Raw genomic sequence first — 17,328 nt, forward strand, 5'->3', positions numbered from 1 at the left:
ATAATAGAGAGCCCACAAACATGTCGCCTTTGGGAGAGTGATCGTGTATCGGAATCCACCTGGACTTTGGGCAGATGAGCCAATGGTGCAGAAGGCCTTGGTTTTGACTGCCTCAATAGGAGCAAGGTTGGGAAGCAGGAGCACCAGCCCAAAAGTGTGGGTGTGGGGGCGAGCCATACTCCACTGAGCTCCCTCTGAAAGCCTTCAATGCCGTGATTGTAGTGAAAATGTATCAAAGTTGAACCCAGGTGTGATGCTCACTTAAACCGCTGAGAGGCGTCTATAAGACCTCGGACGTCCGCGACTCTGGGCCACCCCTGCGACATTATACTATGACATGTAGACTTAGATGGATGATGCCAGAGATCTGATTGTTATTAAACCTACCTATGGGACAAAGTTGTGGACTTGATTGAATTTCACAACACTTAATAACAATCAGTCTTGCCGTCCACTCGAGGACAAGAGGCGGAAATGGCGGGACACAAGATGATCCAGGTACCGACATTCGGCGCCGACCCACAAGCAGTGGATTCGGGCTCGGAGCTAACTCATTGGCTCAAGACACTGGAAAATCAGTTCAAAGCCCAGGATGCCGTTGTCACTGATGAAACGAAACTGGACGTGCTGCAGACTAAAGTACACCATAACGTCTACAGGAGCATCGAACAGTGTACGACGTACAATGCCGCTGTGACAGAGCTAAAACGAATTTACATTAAGAAACGGAGTGTGGTGTATTCCAGGCATCTACTCGCAACGCGGTGTCAACAGCCCGCTAAGTCGATAGATCACTTCGCCCAAGAGCTGCGACGTCTACTTGCAGACAGTACTCAAGAGGTACGCACTCATGAGCAAGTCCAAGATGATCTTGTCCAAGATTCTTTTGTCTCTGGGATCAGCTCTTCGACTCTCAGACTAAGACTTTTGGAGACAGCGGACCTGACGTTCACGGAAGCTCTACGGCTGGCACACGTATACGCTGAGGCCCGGGAGCAATCTAATGCCTATGACCACACATGGGTCGTTGCGGGGACTTCTCAACACGCGCGCCCGGAGAGAGCTACCGCCGAGGATACGGGAGCGGACTCGACCACACTAGCGGAACCCCTGGCCGCTCCCGAGGAGGACCCGGATGCAGGCTTGGCGGCAGCTGCGGCGGCTAGACCAAAGCCTGTACGAAATGCTACGTGTTACTTCTGCGGGAATCGACAACATCCAAGGTCTGCGTGTCTGGCTCGGGAAGCGATATGCCATTTGTGTTCAACAAAAGAACATTTTGCAAAAGTTTGCCGAAAGACTGCGCGGGGCACACGAACTCGCGCGACCGTGAATGGGCTTATCGCCGAGCCAACGGGCCGAGCACAGAGCGGGGCGCCTCACCCGGCTTTGATGAGCGGCGCTCCTCCTCGTGGGCCCCTGGCTGCGCGCTCGACCTTGGTGAGATACATCGGGCCGCCAAAACAAGTGGCGCTAACGCGACCGAACGCGGAGCGACCGTCCTTGACTGGTATCCGAACGTCTCATGATGACTATGAGACTCACCGCGTGACACAAGCGCCATCCGAAGGCTGCTCGTACGAACTACAAGCTCTTGCTTCAGCACGTGAAACGACAGTTGGCTTCGACCCTTTTCGCGTGACACGAGCGCCATCCGCTGGCTGCTCGTACGAACTACAAGCTCCTGCTTTGGCACGGCAAACTATGCGCTTGACACGAGCGCCCTCCCGAGGCTGCTCGAACGACCGGAAAACTGTAGCCGGCGTTAGATCTACACGCGAGGCGCGATCATCTTGCTCGGATGGCTCAATACCTGCCGGACCTCCCGGCCTTGCTCAGGCCATTATTCCACTTATGATCGAAGGCATTTTTGCGCGGGCTTTAATAGATACGGGGTCCACGGATAGTTTTATTGATCATCGACTGGTGCGAAAACATGGACGTTTGGAAATGGAATTTGGTGGGACTGACACGCTTGCTGTGTGTGCACTCGCAGGAATGGAAATTGAGCCGCTTTCGCTGTTCCCCAACATGACCACTGACTGCACACCTGTAGCGGTAAAATCACGGCGCTACTCACGAGCAGACGTGCAATTCATTGCGGAGGAAACGACCCAGCTCTTAAAGGAAGGTATCATAGAACCGAGCCGGTCGCCGTGGCGGGCCCAGGTCTTAGTGGTGCGAAGTGAAGCGCATCGCAGACGCATGGTAATCGACTATTCACAGACGATTAATCGCTTTACACAGCTGGATGCCTACCCCCTACCAGGGATGGACGCACTGGTTCGACAGGTGGCCCAGTACTCAGTCTATAGCACTCTCGATCTGCGTAGTGCGTATCATCAGATCCCCATCTCTAGGGCCGATCGCATCTATACCGCCTTTGAATCGGGTCAAAGGTTATACCAGTTCACCCGACTACCTTTTGGGGTGACGAACAGGGTCGCCTGTTTTCAGAGGGCTATGGACGACCTCATTACGAAGGAGAACTTGACAGATGTCTTTGTATATCTGGACAATCTTACGGTTTGTGGGCATGACCAGGGGCATCACGATGCTAATCTGAAGTGCTTCCTCGAGGTCGCGCAGAGGTATCGCCTAACCATGAATGAGGCTAAGTGTCGTTACTCCCTGCGCACGATAGATCTTCTGGGGTACACCGTGACCCACGGCTCTGTTGCTCCAGATAAGGAGCGTCTGTGACCTTTGCTCGATATGGCTCCGCCCTGCGATCGAGCTTTGCTGAAGCATGCTCTCGGGCTGTTCGCCCATTATTCTAAGTGGGTGCAAAATTTATCCACGAAGCTCCGCCCCCTTGTGGCCTGCGACACGTTCCCCATGAGCCCAGCCGCCTTGGCTGCCTTTAGGGGCCTTAAGTCTGACATCGCTGGCGCCGCTGTGGCGATGATCGACGAGAGCAAATCTTTCGTCTTAGAAAGTGATGCCTCGGATCATGCGATAGCGGCGACTCTCTCCCAGGGGGGGGCACCTTGTGGCTTTCTTTTCGTGGACTCTCACCTCCGCTGAGCGGAGGCATTCGTCTGTCGAAAAGGAAGCGTACGCGATCGGCGAGTCAATTCGGCGATGGTGACCGTACTTGCTCGGGTGATGCTTCCAAATCATCACGGACCAACAAAGCGTGGCGTTCATGTACGACACCTTACATGCTCAACGCATTAAGAATGAGAAAATCACTCGCTGGCGTATCGAACTCGCCGACTTCTGCTACACCATCAAATATCGCCCGGGGAAGGATAACCTGGTCGCCGACGCCTTATCGAGGCCGGCTACGTGCACGGGTATCATAACTTTGGAGGGTCTGCGCGCTTTGCACGACACCATGTGTCATCCTGGGGTGACGCGTTTCGCTCATTTTGTGCGTCGTGGTAATCTGCCGTACTCGGTTGAGGACATCCGCCGGGTCTGCCGCGACTGCGCTGTATGTGCGGAACTCAAACCGCGTTTTTACAACCCTCCCATGGGGACGCTGGTTAGGGCTACTAGACCGTGGGAGAGATTGGCGATGGATTTCAAAGGACCGCTGCCGGTGTCGAGTAACTCTCGTTATCTGCTCACTGTCGTTGATGAGTACTCGCGATTCCCTTTCACTTATACGTGCGCGGTCATACGGTGCCTGCAGAATTTGTTTTCTATGTTTGGGTATCCGGCCTACGTGCATACCGATCGGGGTGCGGTGTTCCTGTCCCAGGAAGTGAGGTGTTTCTTGCTCCAAAATAATGTCGCTTCGAGTTACACCACTCCGTACAGACCCCAGGCGAATGGGCAGGTCGAACACTTCAATGGGATTATATGGAGGGCCGTCATGCTAAGCCTCAGGACCCTCGGCCGGGGCCTAGATAAATGGGCTTGGTCGCTACCTGCGACGCTGAACTCGATCAGGGCTCTACTATGTATGGCCACCAACCAGACTCCTCACGAAAGACTGTTCCACCACCCTAGAAGCTCAGGTAGTATCCGATCTTTACCCAGTTGGCTCGCTGAGCCGGGGCCGGCCTATCTCAAACGTGCTGTTCCCACAAGCAAGTACGATCCTTTAGTGGATAAGGTGCAGGTACTCCAGGCTAATCCCGAGCATGCTCGTGTGATGACGGCAGATGGATGTGAGTCCACTGTCTCCGTACGCCATCTCGCCCCTTGTGGGGTCATCGACCCTTATAGGGATATCGACGAACCGATCTACGAGTCTATGGACTCTCCCGAAGCTCCCCCTATGGAGTATCTGCCATCCCTCCCTTCGCCAGATACACCCCTGCCTGAAGGCACTGAGGTGTCCCCTCCGACACCTGCCTCCTGCGGCTACTCCGATGCAGGGGACGTCGTACCCGGTAGTTTCCGGACCCGTGCTGGCAGGGTAATTTGCCACCCTGACCGCTACGGATGGACCGACTGACTTGGAATGACATCCCCAATCAATTAATGCTGATGCACGCTTGATTCCTGCCTAGCGGCAGTGTAGTTCTAACGGTGGGGAGAATGTAGTGAAAATGTATCAAAGTTGAACCCAGGTGTGATGCTCACTTAAACCGCTGAGAGGCGTCTATAAGACCTCAGACGTCCGCGACTCTGGGCCACTCCTGCGACATTATACTATGACATGTAGACTTGGATGGTACGTACCCGCTCATATTCTAGGCTTGCTTGCATTGACTGATATCGATCCTTTCTATATGATGCCAAGATCCTGATACATATATTGCATGATTGTATTTTACAGGATGATGCCAGAGATCTGATTGTTATTAAACCTACCTATGGGACAAAGTTGTGGACTTGATTGAATTTCACAACAGTGATGAGCATTGTGCGGCTCAGGATTGATTTTGCTCTCTGGAGGATACCCAGATAGTGCCCAGTCTTTGCTGCTAGCTTGGCATGGTTTAAGGAAACATTGCTGATATTTGATGTTGAAAATCAAATTGCTTCCCTGAGAAGCATTGCTTCCCACGCCTCCTCCCCCCAAGCCCTCTCCCTCCCACACATCTCCCTGCTCTCAAATGTGTTTGTGTGCTTCCCCTTCTCTCCCCCATCTTGTCTTCCGCTCCCTCTTTTTATATATTTTGTTTGTCTGGTTGATTTGTTTGTGAAGTAAATGTTAGCTCTTTCACGAGCCTCGATGCAGTATACAAAAAAAAAAAAAAAAAAAAAAAAAGTCTGTTCTGATGATGCGGACATATTTGAGTACATGATTATGATGCCATTCCATTTTCAATTCCACCTCCTTTGTATTTATATGCACCATCTTTTTTGATTTGGTCCAGAGGCAGTCACTTTTGCTGGGCCCATCGTAGGATCAATTAAATTATCTGTGCTGATGATCTCTAATGTCCATCCCTGACAGGTCTCATCCACCTTGGGGCCACACATATTAACCAGATGCTGAAGGACACCGTGGTTGTGGCTCTCGACAGTAAGTCACTGGTGTTTTAAATTGATGATTTTCAAAAAGCGTTTGATATTCAAATTGGTTCTCTTAATATGGTAAACAAGCAAAGCTGCACATGAATCCTGACTTTATTTTTATTTTACTTTTTCACTCTAACTATTACTCTCAAGAATAGCACGATGTGGAGTCGACATGACTACACCCCATGCCCCCTTTCTCCCTCCACCCAAAAAACCTGATGTCATTTTGGGCAGCAGCAGTCAGGTCCTTGTCAAATCGTCAATACCATGCTTGTTTAAGAGGGTTGTTCAACAATTATTTTCTTCTTCTTTTCCCCCGCCTCTCCACCTCCATCAATCCAACAGACACTGTGAAGATTGTTAATTTGCAGGGCAAGCTCAAGCCAAGCAAGAAGCTCGTATCGGAGCTGACATTTGACTTCCAGATTGACGCTATCGGTGAGACTTTTGCACGTGATGGAGTTACAAGTTTGTAACGGTGCACAGGAAGAGTTCCCGCAAATGTAAAAGTGCTAATATCTAGTTGATTCTGTATTACTCTTAAATTGGATAACCAAGCAGGCAATGATGTACAAGGCATTTAACAAAAATATTCTCCACTTTCCAAGAGCATTTCACTCAAGTTGTCCTTTATGGTGATGCTCCCGGTGTACCCTGGTTTAGAATAGGTACACCGTATCCCTGCGTGTCATAAGAGGCGACGAAGAGGGTTGGCGTCAGGAAGGGCATCCGGCCATAAAAACATTGCCTCAAAAAAAAGAGAACCATGACAATTACAACTACATATGGGCAGGGTACAGCCCGAAGTGGAGATCGGTTTCTGAGGTTTGGGACATGGATTGCAGGGACAATGACAGGGAGATCAGGAGAAGTGGTGGAAGTATTTATCAGAAGAAGAGTGGACATATGTTGTGTGCAAGAGACGAGATGGAATGGAAGTGGTGTGTGAATGGTGTAGGGTAGGCAGGGACAGAAATACAAGTTTGTGTGGCAAGGGTGCCCGGAGGGCGTGAATGGTGTTGGTGTCCTGTTTCTGAGGAGTTTGTAGACAGTGTGGTGAGTGTGACTAGAGTGAGTGATAGGTTGATGATGGTGAAAATGATGATTGGAAAGCTCTTGGTGAACGTCATCTCGGGATATGCTCCGCAGGTTGGTTGGAGTGATGAAGAGAAGGACAAGTTCTGGTGTGCGATAGAGAAGCTGATGGAAAGCGTGAAATATGAGGAAGTTGTTGTGGTAGGAGGAGGCCTTAAAGGGACATGTGGGAAGGAGTATGGACAGTTTTGAGGGAGTTAATGGGGGTTACGGATATGGTGTGAGAAATGGAGAAGGTGAAAGGATTTTGGAGTTTGCTGATGGAGCTGATTTGCTGATTTGTAATACTCAGTTCCAGAAAGAGGATAATAAGCTTGTTACATAGACGTCAGGTGGGTCATCGACAACCGTTGACGACCTGATGGTGTGTAGGTGAGATAGGGGGCACCTCCGGGACACAAAGGTGATCCCGGGGGAGAAGGCTGTTTCACAGCACCACTTGGTTGTCTGCGACATAAGGATGAAAGGTGCGAGGAGAGCTCGGTGGGTGAAGTACCAACCGAGAATGAAGGTGTGGAGGTTGAAAGAGGCAATAGTAAGGGAGGCATTAAAAGAGAGGCTGAGTAGGGTAGAGGATGATGTGGTTGAGCTTGAAAGTGGTTGGATGTCAATGAAAGATAGTCTCTTGGGAGCCGTTGGTGAGGTATGTGGATGGACAAAAGGACCACCGAGGCACTCGGAAACATGGTGGTGGGATGATGAAGTTGGAAAGAGGATTGACGAGAAGAGGAAGAAGTTGAAGGAGTGGCAGAAGGTGAAGGGTACGGGAGCAGAAAAAGCAGAGCATGAAAGTTATAAGGCAGCCAAGAAGGCTGCAATGAAAGAGGTAGCAAAGGCGCAGGAGGCATGTAGGAAAATGTTCAGAGAATGCTTGGATTCGGCAGAGGGTCAGAGAGCGGAATTCAGGATTGCAAAGCAGATAGCGAAAGAGGTGTGATGTGATGGGGGTGAGTTGCTTGAAGGATGAAGTGGGACAAATCGTTGTGGACCCAGATGGAATTAAAGGAAGATGGAAAAGATATATGGAAATGCTGTTGAATACAGAGAATGAATGGGATGGCAACATGGAGAGTAACCCAGTTTTAGGACCGGCAGAGAAGATAACTGAGAAGGCAGTTGAGGAAGCAATGAAAGCCGCTTTGCACATCACCGCTTTGCACAAAAAAGGTGCAAAAACAGATCCCAGCAACTACAGACCAATCAGCCTTCTCCCAATTATCAGCAAAGTCATGGAATCCATCATTGCTTCAGATATGAAATCTTTCCTCTTCTCCAATGGCTTGATCTCTGATCATCAATTTGGTTTCAGACCTGGACACTCCACTCTGGACATGCTGCTTCTGCTTTCTCAACAATGGATGGAGGTCCTCAATGCCAAACAGGAAATTAGAGCAGTCTCCCTTGACATATCACGTGCCTTCGATACGGTCTGGCACCCCGCTCTGCTCACCAAACTCTCCTCTTTTGGTATCCATGGAAATCTCCACGCATGGCTGGCGGACTTCCTCTGTAGTCATAGTCAACGTGTGGCCCTGAATGGGTTTCTCTCATCTCCTCTTCCTGTTCAGGCTGGAGTTCCCCAAGGCAGTGTTCTGGGCCCTGTGCTTTTTCTGGTCTTCATCAATGATCTCTCTGACTCTCTTGAAAATCCTCTCTATCTCTTTGCTGACGACTCTACTCTCTGTCGCTTCGTTCTTCATCCCTCAGATCGGCAGTCTGCAGCCTCCTCACTCTCTGCAGACCTTGACAAAATCACATACTGGGCAAACAAGTGGAACATGTCTTTCAATCCTGACAAATCTCACACTCTTACGATGTCTCTCCGAAAAGACCGACTGGACAACCCTCCCATCCACTTTCTGAATAATCCTCTCCAAGAAGTTCTGTCACTCAAGCTTTTGGGTCTCACTATCTGCCATGATCTTTCCTGGGAAAACCACATTTCAAATCTGGCCTCCAAAGCCAGTCGCCGACTGGGCATCCTCCGTCGTGCGAAGTCCTTCCTTGGCACACCTGAGCTCCTCACCACATACAAGGCTTTCATCCGCAGCTCAATGGAATACTGCTCTCCTCTGGGCTGGTGCTCCTGCCTCACACCTAGCTCGCCTTCACGTTGTGTTGAAACCAAAGCATTCAGAATCATTGGAATCTCCCGCGATGAAGCTAACTCCAAGGGCCTCTCACTCACTCAACGCAGGCAGGTTGGTGGTCTTTCCGTCTTCTACCGACTCCTCTCTGGCCTTGCCCCCCCAGCTCTCTCTGGGCTCTGTCCCGCAAATATTCCCTCAGGTCGCACAAGATCTGCCTGCAACCCTCTTATGGTTAAACTGCCAAAATCAAGACTCTCTGCTCACCTTCACTCCTTCATTCCTCTTTTTTCCCGCCTCTGGAACAAACTCCCTCACTCTCTTCAATCCCACTCCACCCTCCAAGTCTTTAAAACAGCTGTTCACCACCATCTCTTATCTTCCCCCATCCAAAACCTTGATCTTTTCTACCCCCGCTAATTTCACCCCAATTCCACTTTTTTGAAATACCAACTTCTGTCCAGGAAGTCCTTGGTGTCCTTGTGTTTTATACAACTTAACTTCCCGGGTATGTCCATGTACCCCCCACCCTAGGGGTTAGGAAAAACCATGTTAAAGGAAAAAACCTCATTCCCATGGTACCTCCCACGCATATTTTGATGTTACCCCCCCCTGCAGTGATTTCCGAAAATTAGGGGTAGGCGAAATTCAAATGGCCATAACTTTTTACCTCGTCATCCTATGGTTGCATATGACCCCTCAAAATGTTTGTCCTGGGACACTCTTTACAATGATATGTGTTATATGCAAATGAGGTCACCAGAGGTCAAACTATGAGGGAATGAGTTTTTTTTCTGTTAACATGGTTTTTCCTAACCCCTAGGGTGGGGGGGTACATGGACATACCCGGGAAGTTAAGTTGTGGGGGGGGTGCATGTAAACCCTACTCAGCCCATGGACTAAGATGGTTTGGTCATGTGTTGAGGAAGGATGAAAGTGACTGGTTGAGAAGAGTGATGGAAATGAATGTAGAAGGAAGTAGAGGACGGGGAAGACCGAGAAAGACTTGGCTAAAGATGGTGGAAGAAGAAATGCGGGCAAGGGGGTTAACAAGGAGAGATGCAGAAAATAGGGCAAAATGGAGAAGATTGTCATGGGGACCGCAAGGCTAACCCCCGCTCTAGCAGGGAAAATGGCCTTAAAATGCATGTTGTGTTGTTGTTGTTGTCCTTTATGATGCACTTTGGATTTGGATGGTGTACACAGGTGCGGCATCATACTGCTGTGTTTGTGTGCTGCAGTGTGCTTGCAGGACAGCGTACTGGCATTCTGGAAACACGGCATGCAAGGAAGGAGTATCAGGAACAGTGAGGTGAGTCCAAAGCCAAAAATAAGCCTCCGTCCATCTTAAGTAATATCCAAGGTACCCGAATATCGATCTGCACAATCAAAGTGGCCACCTTGAAAATGGTGCATTATCTGCTTTGCCGACTTCCTTAAATATCCAGCTTTTAACGTGTGGCCACTAAAGTTTCCCTTGAAGTAGAAACGTTTCATATTAGTAATTTAACTGTTTGCTTTATTTTAATAACTTGCATTGCAAAAGAGGTTTTTCGGAAATGTTTTAATTCTGAATATTGTGGCACTATTCACTGTCTGGTGTCGAGGCCTTCATTTTCTGTGTCCTTCAGATTACACAGGAAATATCTGATCGAACAAGGGTCTTCAATCTTCTGGGTTCAGAGAGGTAAGCTCTCCTGGCATGATGTGTACGACTGAAAGTTTTTCTGGTTAAATGGACTGTTGTGCAGCCTCAATCAATAGAACCTGAAACAATAACCTATTATTGTTTAAGCCCGAGTCATACAGTTCAATTGGAAGTGGATGACACATCATTTGGATTCAATTGTTCTGACTTGTATGTGCTGTTATGGTTACAACCTTCAGAAAAATGAACTCTTCTTTTTTTTTTGCAATTGTCCTCAACTCATGCTTGGAAACCTTTCTCCATCCACCTTCTGCCAATAGTGTGGTAGTGCTCGAAAGTCGGCCAACGGAAAGCCCCAACGCTCACAGCAACCTTTACATCCTTGCTGGGCACGAGAGCACATATTAAATGCAGAGGATGTAGGTCAAATCTTGACCTGGCGGCGATTGAATCAGAATATCAGGTGCCACATCGCAATGCGTTTTGCGAAACCGACGAACAGGCGGTTTTGAAGCGGCCGCTGATAAGACACTGCTGAACTGCACGCACAAAATTAGCTTCCTCTCTGATCCGACGGTGTGGATGCCCCTCAGGGCTTACTGCAGTGTGCCTTTGTCTCGTTCTCGAGATCATCATTAATACATCCGCTGGCCACGGGCACCGCTCAGTGATCATCCATCACATCGGTATGCTCTGTATGCTGCTACTTCTTGATTATTTTATTTGTTTAACTCTTGGAGCATAAAAGAGGCTCCTGGGGGTTTTTTATATTGAGCTGCCTTCCTTCGGGGCTCATGAGGTACACTAAGCTGGAGGAAGACTGCTCCGTAAACATGTATGACCATATCACTTTTGAAGATTATTTGATATGACAAATTGATGCTCCATGTAGCCACCCATGCAGTTTTAGAGCCAAGAGTGCCCTTCTTTCCAAACTGTGTGGGTATCTGGGTATTTGTGTAGTTTAACTTTTCAAATATTCTGCTTCTGAATGTTGCGGTGTTTGCTTATTTTAAATCAATAGGTATACAGCGGAGCAGATATTTACTCATTTAATGTTTTTTTGTTGGTTTTCCACACTTCATCATCAATCTTTTAGATGTGAACATGTATGAGGAGCATTTTTAGCTATTTTACTTGCATAATCGAGGCTCATGAAAGAGAGAAGGGGAAAGAAACAAAAAAACACATAAGAATAGGATGCAGTCATTTTGCCTCTGACTGTAAGTTGAGAGGTGAAGTTTTCCCATGTTTTGTACGTCTTGCATCACATTGCATTTGCACGCTGTAAGAATGTGCACGGTTCTAATCCCAGGATACTCATCCAAAGCATAACCAGCACTCGTGAGTTCCTTCGTTCGTCTGAAATTGAACATCAGGAGAAGGTTCAACATGGCCTGTCAGACTATATTTAATTTATTTTGGACATATGTGGTCAGAAAAGAAGAAGACTGAAAATGCTTGTTAACACCTATTGCAGACGCTGGGGATTCCGGTGGGTGTTAGGGATATGGAAGCCACTGGGCATTGTGGGTACTAGCTACTCCTGCTGAACCCAGTACCTACTCTCACTTATAATATATAACATCACATAGAGAAATAGATGTGTTTTTGATGACATTCTGGCAAATATAAAGATTTTTCAATTTTCCAACATCATGGAAGTCCATGAAACAAACATGTGTAAGTTACAAGCAAGCATATGTTTATAACTATCAATCAGTAATGATGGAAAGCATCATACTTTGGTTTATATTCTTACAAGGTTACACAGAACCTTCATTTTGTAGACTTTTTGTAGACCGATTGTAGAACACGAAGGCAATGACAATATCATCGACTGTATTGCGCCGCTTTGCAAAAACTCATCTCTGATACAAATCCAAGGCAACATGTAGTTGTCGATTCGGGTTTTGTGGACGGATTAATTATGATGAATTCTCATCCTGGGAGAAGCAAATTCATTTTATAAATCGATATTCTCTATGGCATTGCATCATTTAGACAAATTATTTTAATCACAGCAGCACTGACATGACTCCAGCTGAGCCCCAGATAAGTAAAGTGTGCTACCTCACATGATCCAACCTTTTTTTGTATAAAATTCCAAAGATCCAAGGTTCAGATGCCCATTTGTGATCCCATGTAACTCCAATTGAACAAAGATCAATGCCAAATTCGCAAAAAACTGTCATTAACACCAAGGGTGTACTGATGTTGAAAGATTATTTAGTACGTTTAACATAACTTGGCCTTGGATGTGGGATAGCCCAGTTTACTTCTGAAGGGTTTAGTTATATTTGGCTGGTTAGTTTCCCTATTTAACATTGCGTTATTGCGTCCTCCATTGCGTCCAATCCCTCATCCCCCCGTTGAGGAAACACTCAAAATCATCCAGTTTAGTTGGGGTTAGCCTTGGCAATTTCAGATTTATTTCGTTATTTATATTTAATTTTAATTTTGTAATTACCCTAAGCACAAGTTGTGAAACCTAGTGAATACCTGAGATATGGATTGTGAAACAGCCATTAGGCTTGGGATAGTGGTTATGTGTGGGTCCGAAGGCCTTGGATTGGGGCAGGAATGCTTGATTTTTAAGGGTTGGCACAAACCTGGATTTTGACGTTCTATTTGATTTAAATATTATTTGAACAATTAGATGAACCTGGTAGTAGTTTGGGGTGAAATATTGACTTCATATTGACTACAATAAACCAAAAGGAGTCAAAACATATGTTTCATGGACTTGAGTTGATAACCAAAACGATCACGAATAACAGAATGTGTCTTCACCCATTATAAGCTCTAAAAGGCACTGCTGCCAAAAACAGTGGAAAGACCCCACCAACCGGAGTTGTACCCGCAGTGGGGAAAATCCCGCTGGCAGGTTTATCACAGCAGAACGTTAAATAAATAAATTAATGTAGGTTAAATAAATAGCTAGTTGACATGGTGTAAAGGATAATTTTGAGAACACTCATTGGTTAAGAAGTGATGTTGCGCTCTGAAAACTTTTGAAAACTTTTTGCTTTTAACGTTGGACAAACTTTTACCTCGCTTTACCGCAGTTCTTCTGCTGTTGTTTAACATAGTCATCTCCATTGTTGCATTTGTGTTTGTCCCAGCAATTGGTTCCAAGAACTACGGAGACGAGTGGTAAATCCACTCAATTTGTTAACGCTGGGACGGCATCCTTCCAGGCAGAGTACAAATATAATTGTATGCCTGAAGGACAAACTGACACGGAATACTAGAATGTACCAATATTGTTTTTTCCCCAAAACTTCTCATGACGTCATAATTCAAATTAAATTGAAGGCAGTAGCACCCCTCGCCTTCCCCGGAACCGAGTCAGGCCTCGGCTGGGACCAACTTGAGCCTCCTGCTCCCTTCTTCCCTCCTTGCATTCCCTTAAAAAACACGTGTACAGACAATGCAAACTGATGTAAATACGTTTGGGTGGGGTTTTGCTGAAGGTGGATTCGGAGGACCTTTCCATGACGGGCGTAGTAACATTTGAAAATGCATCAATAGGTGTGATGGAGGGCACTTTGGTGTGCAGCCAATTGGGAGTCTCTTCCCTGGTGAGCACTTATCTCAGCAGAGCCTCATTAAAGAAGCATTTTATTTAATTTACCCTTTCTAGTTCTCAATATTTGTTTATAAACCCCACTGGCCTTTTCCTATTGGAAAGTAGCTGAACTTCCAAACTGAATCTGACTAACACTTTATACTTGATGCCCCATTGCAAACTGAATCTAAAACTGTTTATCGTTTCATGATGTCCTTTTCGATGTGATGTATAAACTTGTTTTAAAAGTCAACTTGACCAAAAAGCAAAATACTTTATATATATATAGATATACATAGATATTACAACTTGTGTGCTTTCTTTGTTTTTGCCTATTTGTATATTGCCTCCGTCATTGGGTAACTTAATAAAAATTGCGTTTTATATAAGGTACGGTAAATTTATCGTGGGTATAGGCTATGCTTCGACCAAAAGGTGCAAAAGAGGATTCTTATGGTTTGTATTTTTGCTGATTCTTGTAACATCAACAAGTGACCATGAACGATGAATGACCAGTGAGGCATGCTTGCCAGGCCCAAAGTCGTATCAACACACTCCCCTCTCCTCCCACCGCCCCAAACCGCAAGCCTTGTGAAGAGGTTTCCGAGATGCCATTTTCTAAAATCTCAATCTTTTGAATAAAGAAGACAAACAGGCTCTGATTAGTGAAAATCTTCAAAGGGAAGTAAAAAATAAAAAGACAAACAAACTGGAAACGTCTTCTACCATATTTGATGATTGTTTATCAACTTGCATGGTCAATAGAAATATGTATATAAACATTGTGCTGCTCTAATTAGAATCTGTGTAACTACATTCTTCTTGGTATATACATGACGTCATGTTATTTTCACCAATTTTGAACTTGCGTCGCATCCTTAAGCAACAACACCTGGCTGGAGTATGAGCTTCGCCCACTCACTCTGCCGCAAATGGGAAGTCGGGAGCAGAGTGCAACTCGTGTGTTGCAAACTTTAATGTCTATTCAACTTGTTTACTTCGGTGAATTGTGAACATATTCAAAGAGAACATGCTTTTGTGTATATAGAGGTTTGAATAAAGCTGGCAGCGAATTTCTTAATTGTTGGGTGTGGTTGCGAAATATTTTTCTTTTTCTTTTGATGATTACTTGACCACCTGATGTACACACATCTCACTTGTGGATTTTGCTATTTGTCTCTCTCTCTGTCTACGTCTCTGTCTCATTTGTTCATCCACCTACTTTGTGTCCAGCAATAGTCTTATGCTATCTCCTGTCACCTTGTAATTTTTGTATGTAGAGTCAAGGCTCGTGGAGGAGCGAGAACACAAAACAGACCAGGACGTAATAGAACGAAAACAACATTGGAAAGGATGGGGGGACACCAACAGCAAGGTAGAAGGACAAAATATGGAGGAAGAAAGGCCATGGGGAAGAATGAGACCAAGGGAAGGGGGAGGAGGACATGTGTTGAGCAAGGTAGATCAGAGAGGGGCAAACTCCTAATCACAGAAGTGAAAGAAATAACTGGGGAAGAAGCAGAAATGGAATACTGGGGAAGAAGCAGAAATGGAATAACTGGGGAAGAAGCAGAAATGGAATAACTGGGGAAGAAGCAGAAATGGAATAACTGGGGAAGAAGCAGAAATGGAATAACTGGGGAAGAAGCAGAAATGGAATAACTGGGGAAGGCTGGTTCCCCTGCCTCACACCTTGCTCAGCTTGATGCTGTGGAAACCAAGGGCTTTAACATTATTGCAATGTATCACGACTAAGCTATGTCTATGGGCCTATCACTTTCCTATTGCAGACAGGTCGGTGTTCTCTCTATCCTCTACCACCTCCTTTCTGATATTGAACCGTCTGCTCTTTCCATGCCGTGTTCCCCCCAGGTTTCTGAATGCTCATGCGTCTTCTGGTGAAAATACCTAAATCCAGAATCACTGCTCACCTCCACTCATTTGTTCTTCTTTTCCCAACCTCTGGAACCAACTTCCACATCCTCTTCAATCTCACTCTTCCCTCCAAATCTTCAAAACATCTGTTCACCACCAGCTCACATACAAAACCATGACCTTTACCCCCGTTAATCCATTCCCAGCCACTCTCCCCATTCCCAAGCCCACTTCCTTCCAAATTTCCAGTTTCCCTTCCTATAAGTCAGAGGATGCCCAGTCGGGGACTTGCTTTGAAGGCCAATTTAGAAGTGTCGTTTGCCCAAGAAGGATCATCGAAAATAGAGAGAGCCAGACATTTGAGAGACTAAACTTCTTTAAGACTATTCTTGAGAACGTAGATGAGTTGGATATTTTAAAAAATTGCACATCGGTTCACAGCTCATCCGTAGCCGGAGATATTCCCAGAAAATTCTGTTGCTGTTGTGGTTCTATGTTGCATTCGGTATGTAACAAAGCAAATGACCCCAGCAACATCACTCCCCTGAAAAGGGGATTTTTATAAGAGTTGCATACCAATAATAAAATAGCCAAAAGGACATAATTGGACATCCATGTGCAAATTACAGGACTTGTGACTTTTACCTAATGAGACGTTTCTTAATATAGCTCTTCTTCTCATGACGTCTTCATTGGGGAAAATACGAAAACTGTTAAGATTTGATTAGTATGATGCTTTGTGTGTTTAATAGGAAACATAATGGAGGATTTGAGGGTGAAGTTTACAAACGAAATGTTATATACACACTGCTGATGTCATGTACTACTGAAGTTCTATATGTACGACTGAACAATTTGCTTTTGTCGAGAAAATGTACTACAAAGTACTGTACTTCAATGTCAAGGCTCGTGGTGGACTGGAGGAGCATATTATACATAGAAGAAGAAAAGAACCACCTTTAGTGGCCATTTTTCCCTGCAGAGTGGAGGTTGGCCTTTTTTGGGCACCATGGTCCCCTTTTTGAAGCAATGTTTTACAGCCGGATGCCCTTCCTGCCGCCAACCCTGTTAGTCGCCTTTTGCGACACACAGGGAATTACCAGTGAACTGGTACTCGATTTGCCGACCTCAGAAGGATGACAGGCTGAGTCAACCCCCCTGGCGTTAATTCAGCAATCGACCAGGATTCAAACCCAGGATCCTAGGATTCCAAGCCAGCACCCTAACCGCTAAGCCAACACCAGGCTCAAAACATACTCGTAACTTAAATAAATAAACTCCAAAAATCGCACGGAATGCATTTTCAGCATTTCTTTCCAATTCGATAAAGAATGAAGGGTTTTGAAACGTGAAGATAGGCATCAGACAATCAGCCACGATGCTATGAAAAGCGTGCGGACACCCCGGCTCTCCAGATTTGATTCAAAAGCCATCGGTCCAAGGCAAACATGAACATCTCTCACCATTATAAAGTCGAATAGTACTTACAAACGCCGGTCCTAAGGGCCTAGCAACCTGAGCTAAAGACCATGATCATACACCTTTTTCTCCTGCAGATGTTTCTACCCTCGTTTATTGCGTAATACATGCGCAAAACAAAAATAGAAAAGGAGCCAGGTAGCCTCTAA

The 17,328-nt window shown here is 46.1% G+C and overlaps 1 protein-coding gene across 1 annotated transcript in view; it reads left to right on the forward strand.

Moving 5' to 3' along the window:
- The window catches only part of LOC137429778 (mitogen-activated protein kinase kinase kinase kinase 5-like), a 146,560-nt gene extending 131,654 nt beyond the window's left edge, over positions 1–14,906 (forward strand). The window contains exons 29-33 of the mRNA XM_078779837.1: positions 5,360–5,428; positions 5,770–5,862; positions 9,848–9,918; positions 10,238–10,293; positions 10,575–14,906. Of these exons, the coding sequence (XP_078635963.1) occupies positions 5,360–5,428; positions 5,770–5,862; positions 9,848–9,918; positions 10,238–10,293; positions 10,575–10,662 (377 nt within the window). The 3' untranslated portion in view covers positions 10,663–14,906. The remainder of the gene's footprint in view (positions 1–5,359; positions 5,429–5,769; positions 5,863–9,847; positions 9,919–10,237; positions 10,294–10,574) is intronic.
- The last annotated feature ends 2,422 nt before the right edge of the window (positions 14,907–17,328 follow it).

The sequence above is a fragment of the Myxine glutinosa genome, chromosome 6 (assembly GCF_964187855.1).
Source record: "Myxine glutinosa chromosome 6, kmMyxGlut1.1, whole genome shotgun sequence".
In the NCBI taxonomy this organism is placed as follows: domain Eukaryota; kingdom Metazoa; phylum Chordata; class Myxini; order Myxiniformes; family Myxinidae; genus Myxine; species Myxine glutinosa.